Raw genomic sequence first — 23,831 nt, 5'->3', positions numbered from 1 at the left:
TATGAAGTTTGTAGCAAAACACGCCAATGGTGACTCGTTTGCTTCCGAATATTCTCGTCATCTCCATGCAACCATATGCTTATCATATACTCTATGCCCGCATCTTATTTTCTCTCCTACTTCGAAATATGTTTTTCAATTTCTGCTAATAATATGTAATGAAATGGATTTGAGGCTATACAAAGTTATGGAACTTTATAAGCACAACTAATGTGAGGTTTATAGAGTAAACGAATTCTCTTATTTTCTAAGCTAGTCTTTTGGAAGAGTTTTCTCGTTTGTTCTATAATAGTATCGGAGTCGACTTAGAGTGGTGGCCTGGGTTAAACTAACCGGGACCAACGTAGTCATGAACAATGATGCAACTTGGAGTGGTGGTCTAGGTCAAACTAATCGTGAGTCCGTGACCAACATAGTCATGACCAACGAGGATCCAACTTGGAGTGGTGGGATGGGTTAAGCTAGTTGTGACTACAAGGATGTTGGAATTTATAGGGGTTCGAATGTAACGAAATGGATTTGAAGCTATAACAAAGTAATACCCCACCCACAATGGTAAGGCATCCATATTTGATTGGAGTGCTTGATGTATAGGCGTGATAAACATTGACCTAAACTCAATTTGAATCCAATTTCAAACTACTGAATTTAATTTAATAATCAAATCCAATTAAGTAATTGAATCGATTTGATCTGATTTATTTATTAAATGAATTATATCCCAAATTTAAATTTTTAGAGTTAATAAATTTTCCAAGATGATTGTAAAATAATCCAATTGCATGCATTCATCTGTAAATGCTTTCCATGTTTGACATCTGCAGTTGTACATCCCTTAATGGATAAAAGATACACTAATATAGATGAATACATTCCAAATGTGGTAGAAGCTTGTTTCAATTCTTTGTCAATGCTAAATTACTTGGATTTACATCGAAACATTTAAAAAAAGTGTACAAAAGATGTTAAGAAACCTGCTCAGCTGACTTCCCATTTACTTGTGAGTACCAAGTTCTCCATGCTTCCATATAATGATCAAACAGATCTCTCACAGCTGCAAATTCATAACAATCCACTTATATTAGAAATTAAAAAACAAAATTTTCTTAAACAAGACTCAACAATTCTAAACATAAGCCTCATTTTGTAATTGGGTTTCTAACCAACTTGTTAGCTGAACGTTAAAGTAGTGCTTAGTTTAATTTAAAAACAAAACAAAGGTTGCTCTTGACAATTTTTCGTTGGTTATTGACTTATTTGCTCACATATAGTGTTTGACTCATTGCATTCAAAACCAACAAAAACCACCAATGCTACCAGCTAGTTAGACAAGCATACTGAATCAACCAACAGTCAATTTCAATACAAAGGTTTGTACTAAGCCTTCACTCTTCATTCAGACAAGCACCATCTAAGAATAGTTCAACAAACTAGTGAAGGAAATTACTCCACACCCTTAGAATTTTCTACACAACATTTAAAAAGGCTCTCACTTCAATTGGAGTTATGTAGCAAATTCAAAGGCTCAAAGAAAGGCCAGAGCCATAGTTACACACAAGCAGAAAAGCAATTTCATGGATATTTTATAATTTCATATGAAGAATATTTGTCATCTCATATCCTATTACAAATTCAGGATAGTTCATGAACAACAAAAAAGTATCATATTGCTTTTATTGACATTTTGAACAATCACATCGTACCTTGATTGTGATACTGAGGCGCATAACTGGAGGTGAGGCTCTCAATGTCATGGACTGGCTTCGAGTTTTTCTGCTCAACGACACCTGCTTTTGCCACTGTTACAGGAGCAAAGGGACCGTATTGGTAGCTTCTTGGTTTCTGATTTTGTTCGCCGTGGATTGAATAGAACTCGCTTTCAACATTCTCTAATTTCACTTGAAGGTTTGCTTCCTGTCCGGCAGGTAAATCGGTCTTGTTCCTTTTGAAACTGATGTTAGATATATCAGTTCCGAATACCCTTTTCTTAGTCACCGTTGGCGTAGGTACTACACTTGGTTGAGTACTCTCCCTCCGATCTCGCAGCCCCAACCACCTGAAGGCTGGCTTCCTTGACTCAGTTTGATTAGTCTACCAATCATTTAACAGAATACCTTAGAACATTTCTGATAAAAACAACCAAATAATTCTCTCTTATACACAAACATAGGGCTTTATACATCTTTTTCTATGCAAATACTCCTAATTAATACAAAACCGTATAAAGCTATCTTTCCCTATGAAGTATTGCATATTATGTATAAATTCTTACCTTTTCAATAAGCTGCATAGAGGATAATACATTGGCAATGTCATACAACCTTCTTACTTTTGCTGCATTATCTTATAAAGGAAGAGTTAGTCACTGATATTGCCTTAGACTGGATATCAATGAAATTGCATTCAATGAACGGAAGAACTCTTACTTCGCCTTACTGTTGAGTTGTGGCCATCGCCAAGCAGGATCTTTGCCGCTTCATCCAAGGATATCAGATCAGCCTACAATTAAGAACACGGGTTATAAGTTTTAACGAAAGAAGAAAACTATGCCAACAAATTTCAACTTTTGTATCATCCTTAGTTTTAAAAGGCACGAGGCACTGCAACGTGCACAAGGTACTGGAGCCTAGGCGTGTGGGCTTTTGGTAGGTGAGGTCTATAGGTGTGCAAGTGCAATGCACTCAAAAGTGCATGCCTTACATATCTATTTGACCCCAAACTAAGAGAAGTTGCACCTAGGTGGCTAGGCGCGCTCGAGGCGCATTTTTCAGATAAAAGATCATCCTTACATTAGTGCATATGAAGAGCTTGACGAAATTCTGTGTTAGTAGTCCCAGAGATTTTTCCCTTCTATTGTCTGCCAAAAGTACCATAAACTCGTATAAAATATTGCTGCTTTATTATAAAGCATCGAACTTTATTTATCTATGGAACATTAATAGAGGGAAATAGAGATGTAAATCAATTACCAGGCTTTGAATTCGTACTGCAGTTCGTTACTTCTGGCTGACTTCCAGTGTCCGGATTCGAATGTGCATCATCGTCGTCTTCAAAGACTTGAAACTACAAGAAATCTTACACAAGTTAATCACTAAATTTGAACTCCTATGATTTCACGGAATCAAGATCAAACCTTTAAAAACTCACCTTCATTCTACTACTTCCACCGGAACCAAAATTTTCCCTCAAACCCTCCTCCTAGTGAAGGAAAAAATACACAAACAAGTTAAGATCAACTATAATTAAGACCCTTATTGAGGCGTTTAATGATTTATCAGTGAAATAATGTTGGAGTTTTAATACCTTTAGTGCGGCAAGAGCCTTAGGAATTCCTTCGAAACCCTTCCATGTATATTGATTTTTTGCCTTTCTAGCAAGTACCTAAAACCATTCAATGCCAAAATCCATTATTTTAATGTCAAAGTAACTCAAGTTTCCAAATCAATTTCTCCTAAAAGAAACAGAGTAAATTCTCATACAACTGTTGGTGATTTAAGATCCAAGTCCTCAATAGATGATGCTTATGAATTCGTGAGTGAAGAACCAAGCAATAAAAGCGCTTATAAATATAAGAATAATATGCAAATTACAGCCTTAAAGTTTAACACTTTTGCAAATTAAACCCCCCATTTTGAAGTATCAAAGTTTACAGAATTCGTGCATGCTTTACATTAAAATGGTCAAAATATAAGAATAATGATTGCAATTCATAAAAAAAAAAAGCATTAAGACTGTAATTCGCAAAAGTGCTAAACTTTAAGGCCATAATTCGCAAATTATTCTAAATATAAATTACCAAAATGAACCAGAGTGAAAGTTAGTTGAGTTGGTATATTCAAGGGACCTCTAAACATAGAAATGAGGTTGATCTTGCAATGAAAAGAAAGTCAAGTGATAGAGTGCACTACATAGAAGAGATTGATGCAAGGGAAGGTACCTTAGGCTACCCATTAACACTTGGGTTTATGTCTTTTGCTACATTGTTTATTGTATGTCTTTTGGCTTTGTTTCTTCTACCTCATCTACATCTTTTTTTAACTTTCTGTCTCAAATTTCAAAGCATTTGTTGTTAGTGCGTCCATTTCACAACTTTTGTAATTAGCATTCTAAATGGAGTAGCACATCTCTATAAACACATAAATTACAAATCTTTCAAGGTGTTAATTTACTGCTAAAATGTGTGTTGATTAATGGTGATTCAAACTAGCAAGCACCATTGAAGAAGATGAGTATGAGTCAAAGAGGAGGTCCGCATAGCGCGGAGAACTCTGTGAGGCGCGGAGTGCGTTCTGTCTCCATTTCATGGCTCGCGTAGTTGTACATGACTCGCGAAATAGCGGTTTCTTTTCACGTGAGGTGTCTTTTGGTACGGTTACTTTGTGTTTATTATGTAATAACTTCCTTTTATTGGGCATTAGTATATAAACTCCTATTTTAGGATTAATATATGATGATTCACAAAATTAAGAGAAATCACAAGAGAGCCATTAATTTGTGAGTGTGATTGAGATTCATCTTGTAATTCTTTGCGATCATAGTGAAATTATTTGATCTTGGTGCTGGTGAATGTAGCTATCACATTGATAGTGAACCACGTTAAATTTCTCGTGTCAATTTCTTATTTTGCATTGAATTTGCTTATTGTTTCATTATTGTTCAAACTTGCTTCCGCTGTCGCACAACAATTGGCATCAAGAGCTCAAGTTTAAGTCCTTGGAGAGTTTTTGAGTGGAACAATGGCTGGAGATTCTACAATATGAATCGAGAAATTTATCGGGAAAAATAGCTTCGAGCTATGGCAAATAAAGATGAAGGCTCTGTTGAAGCAGCAGCAAATCTGGCGTCCGTTGGCTTCAAAGAGTACTACTGCGGGGTCGGAAGACGGGTTAGCTGACGGACAATTAGCAGTAATAGAGGAAAAGGCTCATTTTACCATTTTGCTAAGTTTGAATGATCATATCATCACGGAGGTCGCTGAACAGGCTACAGCGGCGGAACTATGGATGAAATTGAAGTCATTGTATATGACTAAGTCGCTGACCAACAATTATTGCTGAAGCAGCGGTTGTTCAGCCTCCGAATGCAGTCAGGTACTCCCTTACGAGAACATCTTGAAAAACTTAACTCTATTTTACTAGATTTGCGTAACTTAGATGTTAGAATAGATGATGAGGATGCTGCGTTGATTTTACTTATGTCTCTACCGTCTAGCTATGAGAATTTTATTGTTGGTAAAGACTCACTGACCTTAGAAGAAGTAAAGGCAGCACTTCATACTAGAGAACTTCGTCAGAAAATTATAGGTTATAACGAGGAGAGTGGCAGTGGGTTGTTTGTTAAGTCCGGAAAGTCTAAAAAGAAAAAAGGGGGTTAACAAGGGCAACAATACTAGGTCGAGTGCTGGAAACGACAATGAGGGACTTGGTAAGACTGCGGGGAAGACCTGCTATTACTGCAAGTAACCGAGTCACTTTGGGGCTAATTGTCCGGTGAGGAAGGGCAAGTCCCAAGCTGCTGTAGTTGAGGAAAAACCGAAGGAGAACTATAATTCGGAGGAGGACTAGACGTTAGTGAGTTATGCTAAGTCTGGGGATCTTTCTGATGATTGGGTTCTAGATTCGAGGTGTTCGTTCCATAAGAGTCTACGTCGAGATTGGTTTGACACGTATGAGTCTTACAATAAGGGTAAAGTTATTGTAGGTAACAACGCACTTTGTAAGATTACGGGTATTAGGTCCATGAGATTGAGGACTAGTGATAGGCGAAAGATGACATTGACTAGAGTGCGGCATGTCCCTGCTTTGGGGAAGAATCTGATTTCATTAGTTACCTTGGATGATTTGGGGTACAATGAAGTGTTTTCAGACGAGGAGTTGTCCATTTACTGAGGTTCGAAGTTGGTACTTAAGGGTATCAAGAGACACCCTCTATGTTTTTAAGGGTGTTACACTGTCTAGTTCTGCGATTTGCGCATCGGCGTCTCACCAAGAGATGATCAAGATTTGGCACATGAGGCTTGGTCATATAGGGGAAAAGGAGATACAGCTATTCTACTATTCGAAATCAAGGTTGCCAACCTTGAATTTTGTGAGCATTGTGTGTTTGGGAAGAAACACAGGTCAAAGTTCAGCAAATGTGCTCACATTACTGATGAAGTGCTCAATTATATCCATTCAGATTGCTGGGATCCATCTAGGGTTGAAGGTATGGGAGGTTTCCGCTATTTTATGTCATTTGTAGATGAAAAATCCCGATACACATGGCTTAGGTTGCTTAAGTCAAAGGATGAGGCCTTTAAAGCTTTTAAGCAATGAAAAGCTTTGGTGGAGAATCAACAGGATAGGAAGATCAAGAAGTTACGAACAGACAATGGGCTAGAGTTTTACAAAGAGGAGTTTAATCAATTCTGTGCAGATGAGGGTATTGGTTGGCATCATACCGTCAGGATGACACCACAGCAGAACGGTGTTGCAGAGCGGGTTAATCAGACACTGCTTGAGAGAGTTCGATGCATGCTCTCTAATGCAGGACTTGGGAGGAGGTATTGGAGTGAAGCTGTGATGACAGCTTGTTATATTATCAATAGGGGTCCTCATTCGGGAATTGACTTCAAAATCCCGTTTGAGATCTGGAGTGGTAAATTTCCTAGTTTCTCTATTTCAAAGATTTTTGGCTGTTACTTATTATCATGTGAGTGAGGGTAAGCTGGACCCACAAGCCAAGACGGAGTGTTTTGTTGGGTACGGTGATGGTATGAACCTGCTTTGTTGAAGAAATAAAAGGAAGAAACTGCTTTGTTGAGAATTTGACAGGTTATGCATTAAGTATAGTTGATGATGTAAAGTCATATGAACCTGCCACGTATAAACAAGTAATTAGTTATAGTGAGTCGACGCAATGGCTTGCTGCAATGGGTAAAGAGATGCAGTCTCTTTACAAGAACAAAGTGTGGGAACTTGTAAAGGTACCAGAGGGGAGAAAGCTTGTAGGGTGCAAGTGGATTTTTAAGAAGAAAGAAGGATCATCTAAATCTGAGAAAGTTCGTTTTAAGGCTAGGCTAGTTGCAAAAGGGGTTCAGTCAGGCAGAAGGGGATAACTTCGTGGAGATATTCTCACCAGTGGTTCGACATACTTCTATTCGTGTGCTATTGTCGATTGTAGTACATTTTGACCTTGAGCTGTCCTTCATGGCAATTTGGAGGAAGAGATTTTGATGAACCAGCCCGAGTGATTCGAGATCCCAAGAAAAAAGCACTATGCATGCAGATTGCTAAAGTCGTTGTATGGACTTAAACAATCCCCTCGGCAGTGGTACAAGAGGTTTGATTATTTTATGGTTTCGCATAGTTTTGATAGGAACGCATATGATTGCTGTGTGTATCATAGTAAGTTGGATGACGATTCCATGATTTATTTGTTGTTATATGTTGATGACTTGCTTGTTGCCACAAAGAATAAATCGAATGTTACTAGACTTAAAGAGTTGCTTAGCTCGGAATTTGACATGAAAGATTTGGGTCCAGCTAAGAAGATTTTAGGTATGGAGATCTATAGGGATCGGCTAGAGGTAAACTTTTCTTGACTCAAAAAAGCTACATCAAAAAGATTTTATCTCGTTTTGGGATAGAGAAGTCAAAGCCTATAGGTCCGCGGGGCGTGGAGTGCGTTATGTCTCCATTTCGCTACTCGCGTAGTTGTACACGGCTCGCAAAATGGCGGTTTCTTTTCACGGGAGGTGTCTTTTGGGACGGTTGCTTTGTGTTTATTATGTAATAACTTCCTTTTATTGGGCATTAGTATATAAACTTCCATTTTAGGATTAATATATGATGATTCACAAAATTGAGAGAAATCACAAGAGAGCCATTAATTTGTAAGTGTGATTGAGATTCATCTTGTAATTCTTTGCGATCATAGTGAAATTATTTGATCTTGGTGCCGGTGGATGTAGCTATCACATTGATAGTGAACCACGTTAAATCCCTCGTGTCAATTTCTTATTTTGCATTGAATTTTCTTATTGTTTCATTATTGTTCAACGAACTTGCTTCCGCTGTCGCACAACAATGTGATTGCTAAATTCTTTAAAGACACCATACAATATAAAAATGAAATATATAAAAAAATTAACTATAATTTATTTTCTGAAGCAAAAAAACATGCATGAGAAAATAGAAAGAAAAAAAATAACTTGAAGGAAAATAAATAGTACCCCAACACTTTCCAATACATTGACTATATCATAGATCCGCCGTCTCTCAACTCCTACAGAAGCAAACCCATCAAGTATTTATAAAATGAATTATTACTGAAACATAATTGAAAAAATAAATATGAAGAAATTGTCGGATCTAATTTACCCAATTTATTAGCAGCATCATCAAGGCCAACAGATTCAACTCCATCTCTGTTGTACAAGGTCAAAAAACTGCAAATATCGAAATATAGAGCTAAAAGTGATGAATAAAACTGTGAATTTTAATATAAACCCATAAACAAATTTTGAAAAATAGAATCCACTGATTCACAAAAAGGGAAATTGGAATTAGCCAGAAGAAAAAGAAAATTACTTGGAACACAAAAGACCCAAAGATTTCTGCTTTCTACTGTAAGTATGGTGTCGAGATCCAGAAGCATCTGTAGCTGACGGTGGTGATGTAGCCATTAATGGGTCTTCTCGTTCGTTTTTCTCAAAAAAATAAATACCCAGAAACACAAGAACAACCCAGACAGAAATTAGGGACTAGGGATTAGGGATTAGGGATTAGGGATTTGGGATTTGGGAAGAGGGATTAGGGATTTGGGAATAGGGATATAGAAAGCGAAAGTTAGTGGGGTTTAAGAGAGTGTTGAAATTAGGGATTGGCGCGGTGAAGAGGAAAGCTAGCAGATTTGGGGGTAATTTAAGAACAGTATTCGGAATAGTAATACCTAATTTTTGTTGATTTGGGGATTTTGAAACTTCAAATTAAGCGGGAGTTTGAATTTACTGAGGCGGTAAGATTCCATGATATTGACGTTTGTTGCCCCTTTGAATTTCATGGATTTAATGTTTTGAAAAGGGTTTTTTGGTAAAATCAACGAATGTTTTTTTTATTATTACGGTTGATAATAATAATTGATTGCTTTTGATGATTATATTCTTCACGTGGATGGGTTGGTAGTAGTGTGCGTAAGGGGCATTGGGCATTTAGTAGTTTTTATTTTCCCTCTTATGCTTTAAATAATTAAATTTACTCATGTTTAGTAAGTGACTTTGGAGTAAAAAACTCCTAGTTCCATTTCAAAAAAAAAAAAAAAAAAAAAAAAAAAACTCCTAGTTCAATCTTCTCCCTCCCACTTCTAAACCCTAATTCCATAAAATTTTTATTCACCCAAAATAATTGCTCCTCAATTTCTCTCATAATGCATCAGTTGCATTTTGGATAGAATTTGGTTGAAGTTAGAATTTAGTTTTGAGAATATGATAAATGAAAACAATGATGTATTAGAGTTCGAACAATGTGTTTCAAACTCCAATATTGCCAAGATCGAGTGTATGAGGTTTTGTGACAAACAAATTACGCTATCAATGATATCGATATTTGTAGGAGAAAGTAAAGCAATAAAACGACACAAAAATTTAACGAGGTTCACCCAACTTAGGCTACGTCCTCCGGTGTGTAGTATCTCTTATATTATCAAAAGGAGTTCAAAGAACTCTCAAATATAAAGAATTACAATAAAGAAGAGATATAGGCTAGTGTTTGGTTTGGGATTTATTTTGTGGATATTTATCATTACAACGAGAGCTCTCTATTTATAGGAGAGATCGTACTAAGTAACATTAAGTATATTAAAGCTATGAATAAATGATAATGAAACATCCCCAAGAACTTGAAGAATCAAAAGCAACATCCTGGGAGCATCAGAGACATCGCTCGACCAAAGCAGAGGCTCTCTCGGTCGAGCAGCCTGGTCGAGCGGACTACATAAAGTTTCTGATTGCATTCTGAAGCTCGCTCGGTCGAGCGAGCTGGTCGAGCGGCACTTCAGAGGGCTTCTGACAGTATTGCTCGACTTGCATAGTAGAGCATTTTAAACCTTTGAACTTCTTCATTAGGTTCCATAACTCCCATGAATAACTCATATTTTATTACCTCATTAATCCATACTTTAATTATCATCATAAACCACAATCATCAAGACTCATCTTAATACACCCATTCATGACATACTTATGAGATTCTATCCCAAGAGGCACCACATAAATGCACACACCAAATGTGCACTCAAGTCACACCATTCATAACAATAAAAATAAGTGCATTATAAAAATAATTAATTAAGATAGATAAAGACATAAGTTTATAGATAAGATTAAAAGAGAAAAATTAAATCATTGCCAAAACTAGACATGTTACAAAATCAATAGAACACATTAAAAATAAAAACAAATTAAAAGAGACTGAGGAGTAATATATTAGATTGAGATTATCAATAGTATTTGTCGTTCTTTGCTATGCATGTTCGGGCAATGAGATGTCGCAATCCAGGGCCACAATGCACAAAGATTCACTGTGAGTGGAGATGGTAGGCGGGTAAAATTATATGGGTTTCACATCACATTTGTAGTTTGAGCTAGTAGGTATGTATTTGGTATGTAGTGGGTGAATATAGATATGGAAAGTCGTACCTAATCCAAATCAAATACACTATCTCATAAGTCGATTGCTTCAGTTTTTGAAGTTCTTGGTTTAAATCCTTTAAAGTCTAAATTTATTATATGTCTATCTTGCATTATAGATTAAGAGAAGCTACATATGTTGCTTGGACGCCACTTTCTGTTATTTATTTTAAAGGTTTTTAACTTAATATCGGCTAAATAGCTAGTGCATGCTGAGGGAACAACTTAAAATAACCTAATGCATGCTTTGGAGGCTATTTAATGTCATTTTATAAGTCACAAAGCTAGTTCCCCTTGCTTGAACATTTTTTCTTAATTTTTTTCTTACATTTCTAGCTTTTTTTTGTTGTTGTAACTCTATATAAATAGAGCACATGTAACATGTTGAATGAAAAAGCAGACTTGTTTTAGAAATCAAAACCTTGTATTTTCTTCTTGCCTATATTGTATTTGTTCAAAGCTAACAAGATTTTTTTTATCACCCTGAGTGTGTTTTTGTGTATTAAACTTGAAGAATGTGCGTTGATAGTAGGGCTATTACTCATATAACAACATCATCAAATATCATTTTGCAATGCCAGGTCACAAGATATGATTGATAAATTAAGTGGATCCTTAGTTTTTACAAAATAGATTTAAGAAGTGGATATCATCAAATGAGAATACAGTAAGAGGATGAGTGAAAAATAACTTTTTAAACAAATTAAGGATTGTATGAGTGGTTAGTGATGCCATTTAGGCTATGGAATGCCCTAAGTTCATTCATGAGGTTAATGAATATGTTTCTCAGTCCTTTTTCTTAATAATCTTGTTGTTTAGTTACTTGGATGATATTTTGGTTTATTGTAAAAAACAATGAAGGTCACATGGTGCATTTAAGGAGGTTGTTCGAAAAATTAAGGGAAGAAAAATTGTATGAAAAGCTTGAGAAGTGTATGTTAATGTGTCATTTTTAAGATACGTTGTGACTAGAGAAGTAGTGCAAGTAGATCCCAAAAACATTGAGGCAGTTAAGTAATGGTTCCAAACCAATGTGCATGAAAGTAAGGAGTTTTATTAGGCTTGTTTCTTTCTATAGGCCGTTCATTAAAAATTTCTCTACCATTATGACTCCTGTTACCAAGTTGACAAAAAAGGGCGAGCTTGAACGGAATGAAAAAGCTCAAACGCTTTTGCTCAAAGACATGCTTTGCAAATGCACATATACTTGTTATTCATGATTTTAACAAAATGTTTGAACTAGAGTGTGATGCAAGTGGGATTGGGCTTGGGCTTGTCCTTATTCAATAAAAAAGTTACTTCATTGAAAAGTTGAATGTGCTAAATTGCATTATTCTACTTACGATCGTGAGTTTTATACCATAGTTAAAGCTATTGATCATTTGCCTCAATACATTAGACCAAAACTGTTTGTTCTTCATTCTGGACATTAAGCTTTATAAGCTTGTACATGGGCAACAAAAACTTAACAAAACACATGCAAAGTGGGTATAATTTATTTTTTCAATCATTTACCTTTAGCTCCAAGTATAAAGATAAAACAAGTAGTGTTTTGGCTGATGCATTGTCTTGAAAAGTATACTTGCTTTCTATGGTAGATGTTGAAGTTTTGGGTTTTGAACAACTTAAGAAGTATTACAAAGATGATCATAATTTTGCTAGTGAGTTTCCAAAGCCATCAAAAGACTATGTTGAACAAGATGGTTATCTTTTAAGGGTAACAATTTGTGTGTTTTTGAGGGTGGTATTCGTGAATTGTTGGTAAGAGAAGTTCATAGTGGTACATTGACTGGTTATTTTGGTATTCAAAAGACTCTTGATATTCTTAGTGAGCACTTCTATTGGGCAAGGATGATCAGGGATGTTACTTTAGTTTGGAGAGAAGTGCTACATATAAAAAGGCAAAGCGACATCTCAAAAAGGGGCTTTATACTCCACGACATGTTCCTTATTATTTTTGGGAAAATGCTAGTATGGATTTCTTTGTTAGGATGCCTCGAACTCAAAAGGGTAGAGATATCATTATGGTTTTTGTAGATAGATCTTTTAAGATGACCCATTTTGTAGCATGTAATATAAGTATATAACCGATGATGTTGTTAAAATGGCCAAAATGTACTTTAACAAAATCATCAAACTTCATGGCATTCTCAAGAGTATAATTTAGGATAGGGACTCCAAGTTTCTTGGTCACTTTTGGAGGACCCTCTGAAAATTAGTTGGAACGAAGTCGCTAGTTAGCCCCTCTCATCATCCCTAAACTGATGGGCAAAACAAGGTGGCAAATATAGAACTTTGGGTATTTTATTGAGAGGAATTGTGAGCGAAGCGCAAAATGATTGGGACATACAATTAGCCCATGTGGAGCTTGCTTACAATAGTGCTCATTTTCCAACTACTTCTCCTTTTTCTTTTGAATTAATGTATGGAGTGAATTCTTTTGTGCCTATTATTGTTGTTCCTATGGTGAAAGGGGATATTGCATTGTGAAAAATGATACAATTAAAAGGGTGGAAGCCTTCTAAAAAAATCTGTGAACAAATGAATGAAAAAAATAGAGATGAATAAAAATTACAAAGAGAGAGCCAACAAAATGAAAACAATCCATTTTTAACCCTAGGGAATTATTTCTGCTTCATTAATTTAAGAAAAAAAATATTTTGTAAGTTTCACAAAAACAAGCTCATACCTCATACGGATGGACTGTAAATATTTACATAGTTACACTTAACACAAGCATGACATTAGGGATTCAAACCTTTGTTTCATAAACAAATGCTCTTGGAGACACTCTTAACGACTAAACATGTGAATGCTTCTACTTGAACAATACTACACAATATTCTTCCCTCGCAAATTAAACTTGATTCTAAAAAGTATACTCCCTCCTATTCAGCTGAACTGTCCCATTTGACTTTTCACATTTGCCGAGGCAACATTTTAACTCTTAATATCTCAAATTATGCTTAATTAAAAATTATAAAAAGTTGATATTAATAATCCTTGTATTGAGACAAATCAAACAAGATCCCATATGACTATGTTTTAACTTATAGATTAAGAGTAAAATACAAATTAAGAATGATAAGTGAATAGTGCCAAAAAAAAAATGGGACAATTCAGCTGAATAGGAGGTAGTATGTTTTATACTACTCATATGAGTTTTATTGGCAAACAGCATTATAGACAAAAAGTGACTTTAATACTTGCAAACAAAGAAGAGTTGCATGTGTTTAAAATAGAGCATAAGATATGAGTAATATGCTGGAATCATTCCTAAGTCTATATATTCCTGTATCTGCTCTTTCTATACCTTTTTCTATTATGCTTCATTGAAGCCCTTTCATTAGTTGTTTGTTAGGATAGGCTTCTTTTGACTTCCAACAAATAACAGATCAACCTGCTGGATATTATAAAGGAAAGCTCCATCATTAGTAGATAGGTGTAAATTATAATCAAAATCTCGCTTAAACGCTTGCTTTTCAAATGTCTATAAGCTAAAGTTATTGGTCGAGACTTTTGGCTAATTTGACCAGCTAAGAATATTGACATTTTTACTTTTTGGTGCCAGATAAATGAATGATAAAAAATAACTTGTCATTACGTATACACCCTTTGTCTCCATCGTTTAGCATCATTTTTTATGTTGAGTTGTATCTCTCCTTTTGCATCATTTTTATTTTTGGCAATAACCCTACTATTTTCTTTTAATCACATTTATATATTCTACTTTCTTTTAATTTCATCTACATAGTTTATGTTTTCTTTTCATTTATATTTATAAAATGACTACATACCTTTCTCTTAAAAGTAACTCACTTTCTCTTTGTTACTATCATATAGATAGGGATATATAAGTACATACCGAAGTACTATATAACTAATACTGCATCGATCCTTACACCATATAAGTCAGAGAGACTGACTATATATGATGTAGATAATTTGGTAGGGTCGTTCATGACCATAGATAAGATAGACATTTACCTAGGGTCTAGAATTAAAAATGATTCTAATATCTGAAAATTATAGTTAATAAAAGTAGATACTTTAAAATTTGTAATATTAGTTCTTTATCATCAATTAAGAAACGTATGACACATTTATATTTATAATGATAATTACAACATATAGGATTTTTCTATGTTATTTTTCTTAACACCCATTAGAATCGAACCTTCACGAAGAAGGCCATTTCTTTCGGTTTGCCTAAAATTCATAGGAATTTAGTCACCAAACCAAAACTCGACACCATCTTTAACACTGGCATATAAATTATATTAATTCATTTTTGACAATGAATAAAATAAAACTTAGCATCTCAAAATTTATGCATAAACGCATCAAAAGGAGTATATTATATCCTTTAAACCGTTGACAAAGATTTAAAGTCTAAAGCACCAAGTATTAACAATTTAATCCCTATTGTTTACTCACCAAGTGCAAGCATATGTTTTGTGTATACCGTAAATGATTCTTCCATATCAATAATCATAATATTCATCTCACTGCTCTTCAATTTCATTGCACACAATAATTATTCTTAATCCTTAATTTCAACTTTGCCAAGTACATCATAAGTACACTATAAATACAAGTTAATATCATTCAAATTCTACCACGCAAAAAAAAAAAAAAAAATAATTATAAGAAAAAAATGGTAGATGTTGAATTTCTACAAGGAGAAGAAAATAAGAAGCTAAGATTATTCGGTTTTGATCTAAATTCGGGTGGTGCCGGTGCTGGTGCTGGTGCTGGTGCTGGTGCTGGTGGTGGACTGAAACGAAAGTGCCCGTTTTGTGAAAAAGAGTTTAGAAATTCTCAAGCATTAGGAGGTCATCAAAATGCACACAAAAAAGAGAGATTGATGAAAAGGAAATCTCAAATGGAAGAGAAGAAAGCAAGCATTGAATATTATCTTCGTTCGATCGATGAATATCAATCGTCTTCTTATTATTATCAACCTCATTCTAATCAGTTTTTGTTTAAGCTTTTGCCCAACAATGGTGGTGGAGGATGCTATAATGGATTTGATGTTTGTGCTTTGCAACTTTATGTTCCTTACTAAGTCAACATACATGCATGTAGTCTAATTGTATATAATTAGTATTTCCCAAGATTTCATGTTCGTGATATTAAACTCGGTTATTTTGATTTTATGACAAATAATTTTGTAGACATATTTTCTTTATGACTTTAGTTGATTGTGGAAGTATTAAAAAATATTGCGTATAATTTGTAACAGCGGAAGCAAAGATCGAAAATAATAAACAAATAATAAAGAAATTCAATGCAAATAACAAGAATAACACCAAGAATCTAACGTGGTTCATTATAAATGTGTTAGCTACATCAACCGGCACCGTGAACAAATAATTTCATTATAAACTGTAAAGAATTACAATGATGAATCAAGTTTTTCTCTCACAAAACAATGGCTCAATTTGTGTATTCTCTCTAATTTGTGGCTTGAAACCCTAGCACTAATAGAAAGGGGTTTGTATATTAACTCCTAAATAAAATATGCTTGGCATCAAGAAAACTGAAGAAACCGGCAAAAACATGTGAAACCAACTGAAACTCGCGAAACTGCTGAAGCTCACGAGTCTGCACGATTGTCACGACTCGCGACTTGTCAAATTTCCCAGATTAGAAATTTGCGACAACTCGTCGCTTTATCCCATGCCCAAGCGATGACTCATCGCTTGTCACTGGAAAAAGTCATGCACACGAGTTCAATCAACGCTCTTGATACATTTCATGATTCATCTTATTCCCATTATCAAGATTCGATTCGAGTCACCATTATCAACATATATGTTTTGCAAACGGCTGTTGAATCCGAAGTTGTTGGACAAAGTTGTTGGCTAATTTAATTACCTGAAAATATTGACTGATAAGCAAGTTAATTTAAGTCAACTGTTATGAAAGTGTTTGATAAATTAATTGTTGTTTATTGGTTGTTTATTATAAAAAAGTGGTTAAAAAACCAAAAATTCATGAACAAAGCTACTCTAAGTGTAGCTTTTGATTTTGGTTTAAAAGCATGCTTTAAAATCGTTTATCAAACACTTATCTGAACTACTATCTAACCAACCAAAAATTCAAAAGTCAAAAACAAATAAAAAAGCAAAGACAAATAAAAAGCCATGAAATTCTTTTTCAAAACTTAAAAGTTGATGTCATTACATCTTAAAACTTTAAAAATAACAAATATAATTGATAATTAGTTATCTAAAGCTCATTAATGCAAAATTGTGGGATCATACGATCCTACGGTCCGATTCTACTGATTTCGATCCTACCCTAGCAACGATCCTACGTAGATTCCTGATCCTAACAAGCTTGGTCGTATTATTAGTATATAATTAGTATAATATTTGTTTTATTAGTATTGTATTATAGTTGTATTAATATATAACTAGCATAATGTTAGTCGTATTAGTGATAGTGAAGTATTAGTCGTATTAGTATAATATAATTAGTCGCATTAGCTTAATATTAGTCGTATAAGTTTAACATTATATAGTACATTATTATAGTATTTTATTAGTTGTATTAATATATAATTAGCATAATATTAGTCATATTAGTTTATTATTAGTCGTTTTAGTATATTATTAGTATAACATTATAATATTATATTATATCAGTCGTGTTACTATATAGTTATCATAGTATTAGTTGTATTGGTTTAAAATTAGTTGTATTAGTTTAAAATACTATCAGAGACTAACCTGTCCAATTGCAAAATTTTTTTTGGGTGGTCGCAAAATAGACGGTTGATTGGTTGTAATTTGCAACCACCTAGTCCCAAAATGGTTGCAATTTGCGACCTCCTGTCTCTAGTTGCTTATTTGGTGGTTGATTAGCAAATCATACTGAATGATCACAACTTTTTAATTGTGGTTTCAGCGTTTTTAGTAATTGTGTGTACATGGACGGAGGAGTGGCTCCTAACCATGTTCGAGTCGTTTTACACGTCTAATTGCGCTAGGAAATTTTAGAAATCTTGATTCTTAACGAAAGGCCAACCCGTCCTCTACCTGCTTTCCTTCAAGACAATTTTCACATATAGATATATATATTTTAACGTGACAAGATTCGATTTTCATCAAACAACAACATACACTTAATATAATAAATAAATAAATAAATTGGACAAACATTTTATATTTCAACAGGCTAATGCTCTTATTTTATTCTCCAACCTTAGTTGTGCAGCTTAGCTCTTCTCCTGCTGCTAGTCACTGCTTCAATTCTTGCACGGTTGCATCCATCACAACTGTATCATATGTAATTGTTATTATACAAGAAATTAGAAATCGACATATTAATAATAGAAATCACATAAATATTTAATGAGTTCACTAATAATGTGTTGGCTACATTGATATTGATAGGTTATAAATGAAAATTAATAAATCGAAAATCGAAATAACAGAATTTTTTGATTTGTCTATACCTAAACCAATTAAGCATACACTCATTCCAAACATGAATTTAGAAACAGTCAATTATATAAATAATGAGACTCTGCATGCGAACAATTATGAGGTGAAACTAATAAGATTTAGCTCATATTATCACAATTATTCTTAATTAGATAGAATTCCGTGTAAAACTCGAATCCTATAAGTATTTACTTATATGAATTAATAATGATATTATTTTATGAATTAATTCATGTACAACATAAACTTATTAAAACTTTGTATTTGTTATGATATTATCATTATCAAAGTGAATAAATAATTGTTGGGATGGGTTATCCCACATCGATAAATTGAAAATGGTGTGCACGCTTTATAAGTTATTAGAGACCTTCTTCCCATTGACATATGGTTTTGGGATGGTATATATCTCCTTGGCTTATGAAGTGTGTGCATTTGTGTCCCCCGTTAATATGCTGGCATTCACAATAAGTCCAGTTTAATTTAACAATGATTTATTATAGAACAATATGTAAATATATACTCATAATAATTATTGATAATTAGGACAAATAAAATTTAAAATGTCTTCAACTATATATGATAGATATGAGGGAGAATTTAGTTGAAAAAAAAGCTAAATTAGTAGCTTATTCATTATAAGAGTATGATGATGATTTATTATCTAAATTAAAATAAATATTTATATGTATATTATTTTTTAGATTTATATAAGGAAATATAGTATTTCAATAGATCATCACATATAAGAAAGTATAGTATTTCCATGTTAATAATAAAAAAAAGGCGAAATTTTTTTATAACAGTGTGACACGTGTCTCATGAGATTTTTTCATTAATATATTTTATTTATTGATAAATTTCCATTATATTGGAAATCAATTAATTCGTAATATGTTGTACTTTAATTAGCGAAGCAAACAACATTATATTCCATTACGCAATATTATTTAATGGTTCCTACTTAAGGTGAAATTTAGGGTCAGATACAAATAACTTTATGAATATTAGTGATTATATAAAAATGTTATTTTCAACTGAATTTCTGCATGCATGCATCATACAAATTTGATGAAGAAAGTTCATTATATATCACAAATTAATTTGAAATGATCGATTCAAGTAACATTAGAGGAAGGATAGAATTAAAAAAAAAAGGAAAGCAACAAGAATCGATCTCAATCCTGAATCTTATCATAAAAACTAGACAAAACTCAATTCTAAAGTAATATTAATAAAACTAAAATGCAAGAATAATACAACTAAATTAGAAGTAAACCAGCAGATGTAAGTGTGAGCATAAGAAAGCAAGAAGAGCAAATTTGGAGTATCCCATTAACATTTTCAAGCTCAAAGAAATTAAGTTCTTTTTAGTTTATAGTGGATTTGCTAATTGCTTTTCTCTTCTACCTCATTTCATCACGCTAATTATATAAAACGCAAATCTTTTTGAATGGCCCACGAGAAAAACGTTGTCCCGTCTCACTACAATTATCCAAGCCAATCTTATTTTTCACGGGTCGGATCTCGGATTGAAACATATAATATATTAATCGTAGTATTATATACTAACTCGTCTTGTGTGAAACTGTCTAATCATGTGATCAATCTATATAATTAATTTATTTTTCTAAATGATCACTTTAATATTGTAATTTGTAATTGATCATTTTGTTAACCTAAATATACATGAATTAGTTTTACAAAGATAGTCTGATCATGAGATAGTTTCATTAAAGAATTTGTGTTATATACTTGTGATATCAAATTTGCCAAATTTTCGTTTGTAGTCGTTTCATAAACTTGGCCTCATTTTTGTTTCTATTATAATCCGATTTCTTTCTTTAATTCTCATACACATATTAAACTTACATTTTCATTTTATTTACTTATTTTAACCTCAACTTATTTCCTGTTTTGTAATGTTAAAATTTTATCAACAAAAATATGTTACCTTCTTATCACAAGCAATGGTGAAGCCACATCAGGGCGAACCACATTTTAAATGCATACATGCTTGTATTTTCAAATGGTCATTCGTACTTATTTATAATATATGATATATGATGAGTTAGGACTGATTAATCATCAAAAATCATAATATCAACTATAAAGAAATTTTTTTGTTATAATCTAATAGTGTTTTGTCTAAATTCTTAAAGTATATATTACTCTCCTATGTAAAACCCTCAATATTCATTTACTTTCAATAATTATTTTGCTATAGAGTGTATCAATTACTTGACTATACTTATTTCAAATAAATCTTTACCCTAATATAGCATGTCTTTGTTAAATCGAGAAAAGGATAAACTGATATCAAACAATATATATTTGGGGGTCGTTTAGTTTGATGAACGGTAATAGAATAGATTGGAATGTCATAGAAAATGTAACACAAACAATAATCGTTACATACTTATCTTATTTGGTCTATCCACTATTTGCCACACTAATTTAAACTTCACCTCCTAACAACATGTTTTTGGTAAATCAAGAAAGTTAGATATCTAAACAATGTACATATACATATTTTTTTTCATTAGTTATGTTGGAGAAGAAGAGGGACTAGTGAGAATTGAACTAAGTTCTAGCTTTTTGAGAAAGTAGTACATACTCCAACCATTAAACAATATATATTTAATATAAATAAAATACTAACAATCCATTTGGTTAGTGAAACTAAATAGTTTTATTGGAAATGATTTTAAGTGTTAAATTTTATAAGTTTCATATCATTCTCATGGTAATGAAACTTTGATAAAAAAAAATTTTTTGTTTACAAATTTCTATTACCACCTAATACCACCTCTCCTAATAGTAATGCATATTGGAATGAAATATATAAAGAAAATATAATTATTTGAAGTTGAACAAACATGAGCATTAAGGTAGCTAAGAGATTTTTCAACCAAAATTACACTAATTTTTCATTTTTATTACCACCGTTTATAACCACCTACCAAACAGGCCATTAAAACAAGACTTTTATTGATAAAAACATAGAAGTAGAAGAAAATTACAAGGATAATTCTTGGCTTATGAACAATGCTAGAGCATCATCTTAAACCAAGAATATTATATATTGTATACACAAAAACTACAAATACATAATACATTCATTATTTATAAGCTAGCTAGCTAGCTACTAAGATAAATTTCAGCTTTACTTTTATTCGTAAACAAATATCCTGAACCCACGAGGATGAGGAATACAAGAGCCAGAGAAACAATAATGTTCATCAAGACCACCACCAGGTGCTCCTGACGGAATACAATCAACTTCTACACCCATAAAGCCTCTCTTAAGATTTGAAGCCAAAGCCCTTTCCATATTTTTAAGTGAAGCTAATAATCGTCACGGGATGCCTCAATATACCCCCAAGCATTGAGCATGATGGTCCATGAAAGTTCTAGAAAGGACTAGAATGCTCCGGAAAATTTTAGATGTATCATGAATGTTCTAGAAACGACTAGAACATTCTGGAAGCATATAGTTTTGTCTAGAATGTTCTAGAAGAGTCTGGAACACTCTAGAAGTTCATCTAAATACTAGTAGGGTCTAGAATGTTCTAGGAGAATCTAGAACATTGTAGTAAAGTCTTGTATGTACCGGAAGTCTGGAATAGTATAGAAGTATTTAGACATTCTAGAGTAGGGACATGTGGCATAATTCTAGCCATAAGTTAAGGAGGTATTAGAACCTTCTAGAATACCTAGGATTAGTATAAATACCCTAAAGGGATAGGCCAATTAGAGTAGAACACAAGAAACCTTGTACAAACATTCTCATAGGTAATCAAAACTATATTCTTACAAACTTTCCAAGCTCTCTTTGTTAACCTAGTAGCTTTACTTTCCAACCCACATCACTAGAAAATTCAACACTTAATGCCTAGCATTACTTTCCAACCCACAGCATCACCAGAAAATTCAACACTTAATGCCTAGCAAGCAATTGGGAAGGCTTGACTTGGCTTACGACGAGGTGTGAGCTTGCAGCCCATCGTGTTAAGAGTAGGAAAAGAGTCCACACGAGACATAATGCTCTTATTTCACCCTGCAACTTTAGTCGTGCAGCTTGACTCATTCTCCTGCTGCTTGTCACCGCTTCAATCCTTGCATCCATTACATCTGCATGATCATAATTGTTATAACGAAAATAAATACGAGAAAGAAATAGACAGTTTAATAATAGGAATTACACAAAGATTTTATGTGGTTCACTAATAATAAATTGGTTACATTAATATTGATGGGTATAATAATATTCTCTCCAATTCACTAGTAATGTCTCATTTGCTTTTTAGACACTATTCATTATCTCTTACTCTTTATTTGTATTTTATTATTACATATATTAAAAAATAGTCAAGTGAAATCTTATTTGATTCGTCTCAATGCGAGGATTATTCATATCAACTTTTCATACTTTTTAATAATGCACAATTAGAGATATATTGCATACATGAAGCAAATAGGACATTACTAGTAAATTGGAGGGAATAACGAAAATAATAACAAAAAATTTTATTTGTCTAATAAACCTAAACTGATTAGGTGTGCGATTGATCATTCCAAACCCAAATTTAGAAACAGTCAAATATAAACAACGAGACCTCTGCCTCCGAACAATCTTGAAGTGAGAGTAAGAAGATTTAGCTCATATTATCACAATAATTGTCATGTAATTTAATTAGCAAAGCCAACATTCATTACGCCATATCATTTAATTGTTCTACTTAGGATGGGGTTTAGTATCAAATACACACGGTCTTATCATTGTTAGTGATCATAATAAAAAGGTTGTTTCCGATTGAATTTTTGCATGCGGCTGCATACAAATTTGATGAATAAAATTCTATCAAATATGTTGCAAATAAATGATTCAAGTAATATTAGTTTTTTTGGATACATGGTATATTTAAGGGAAAAAAAAAAGACTTGAAGAAGGAAAGTAGCAAGAATCGATCTTAATTTTGAGTCTTATTATGAAAAAAAAAATGAGATAAAACTTAATTTTCTACTAACTTAATTAAACAAAACTAAATTAGAAGTAAACCAACAGCAACTGTGACTCTGTGAGTATGAGAAAAGCAAGGAAAGGAAATTTGGAGCTCAACATTTTTTCAAACTAAGAGGAACATCTTTATAAGTTCAGTTGATTTGGTATGCTATTCTAGTGTTCTACCATGCTATTCTACCTCATTTCATCACGCTTATTTATAGTAAAAGCACAAATCTTGTTGGATGGTAAAAGTATTTAGGAAATTGGGTAATCTTAAATTTTTTTATTTTTTTATATGGTAGACAAACACTTTTTAACTCGCAACCTTCAACTTTTCTAAGTGATAGATAAAATATTAAGTTTTATATTAAATTAAAGACTCATCTCGATCAAATTTTTAAAAATATACTTTTTAAAGGTCATCGAGGCTTTTGTTCTTATGAAAAAAATATCATTATAATATTAACAAATATCTTAACTTTTTTCCTATCTAGTGAAAAAATCAAAAATTTAAAGTGGCCACCCAAAATAAACAAAACATCAAATTTCTCAAAACATTTTTATCAAGAAAAACGTTGTCACGTCTCACCACGTTTGTCCAAGCGAATCTTGTTGACTAGTAAAAAGCATCTTCACGGCTTGGATTATATACAAGTATGATATACTCATGAGTTGTGAGACAAAATTTGTTCATATTTTCATT

General features: G+C 33.1%; 2 protein-coding genes across 3 annotated transcripts; one reads left to right on the top strand and one right to left on the bottom strand.

Annotated features, from left to right (window-relative positions):
* Positions 1–762: 762 nt before the first annotated feature.
* Positions 763–8,939, bottom strand: LOC130798649 (E2F transcription factor-like E2FE). 2 transcript variants are annotated; one of them, XM_057661723.1, is made up of 11 exons: positions 8,571–8,939; positions 8,361–8,428; positions 8,213–8,265; positions 3,304–3,381; positions 3,148–3,198; positions 2,970–3,063; positions 2,790–2,857; positions 2,427–2,499; positions 2,273–2,343; positions 1,704–2,091; positions 763–1,054 (listed from the first exon to the last, which is right to left on the bottom strand). In XM_057661723.1, the coding sequence occupies exons 1-11, from the start codon at positions 8,663–8,665 to the stop codon at positions 966–968; spliced, it is 1,128 nt and encodes a 375-aa protein (XP_057517706.1). In that variant the 5' UTR covers positions 8,666–8,939; the 3' UTR covers positions 763–965. The 2 variants fall into 2 exon arrangements, with proteins under 2 accessions (XP_057517706.1, XP_057517707.1); XM_057661724.1 differs by having other exon boundaries at positions 2,273–2,334; positions 8,571–8,938.
* Positions 8,940–15,323: 6,384 nt separating this feature from the next.
* On the top strand, positions 15,324–15,734 carry LOC130798762 (zinc finger protein 5-like). Its single transcript, XM_057661860.1, has one exon. The coding sequence runs from the start codon at positions 15,324–15,326 to the stop codon at positions 15,732–15,734; it is 411 nt and encodes a 136-aa protein (XP_057517843.1).
* The last annotated feature ends 8,097 nt before the right edge of the window (positions 15,735–23,831 follow it).

The sequence above is a fragment of the Amaranthus tricolor genome, chromosome 13, assembly GCF_026212465.1.
Source record: "Amaranthus tricolor cultivar Red isolate AtriRed21 chromosome 13, ASM2621246v1, whole genome shotgun sequence".
In the NCBI taxonomy this organism is placed as follows: domain Eukaryota; kingdom Viridiplantae; phylum Streptophyta; class Magnoliopsida; order Caryophyllales; family Amaranthaceae; genus Amaranthus; species Amaranthus tricolor.
This window is presented reverse-complemented; position numbering and strand designations above follow the sequence as displayed.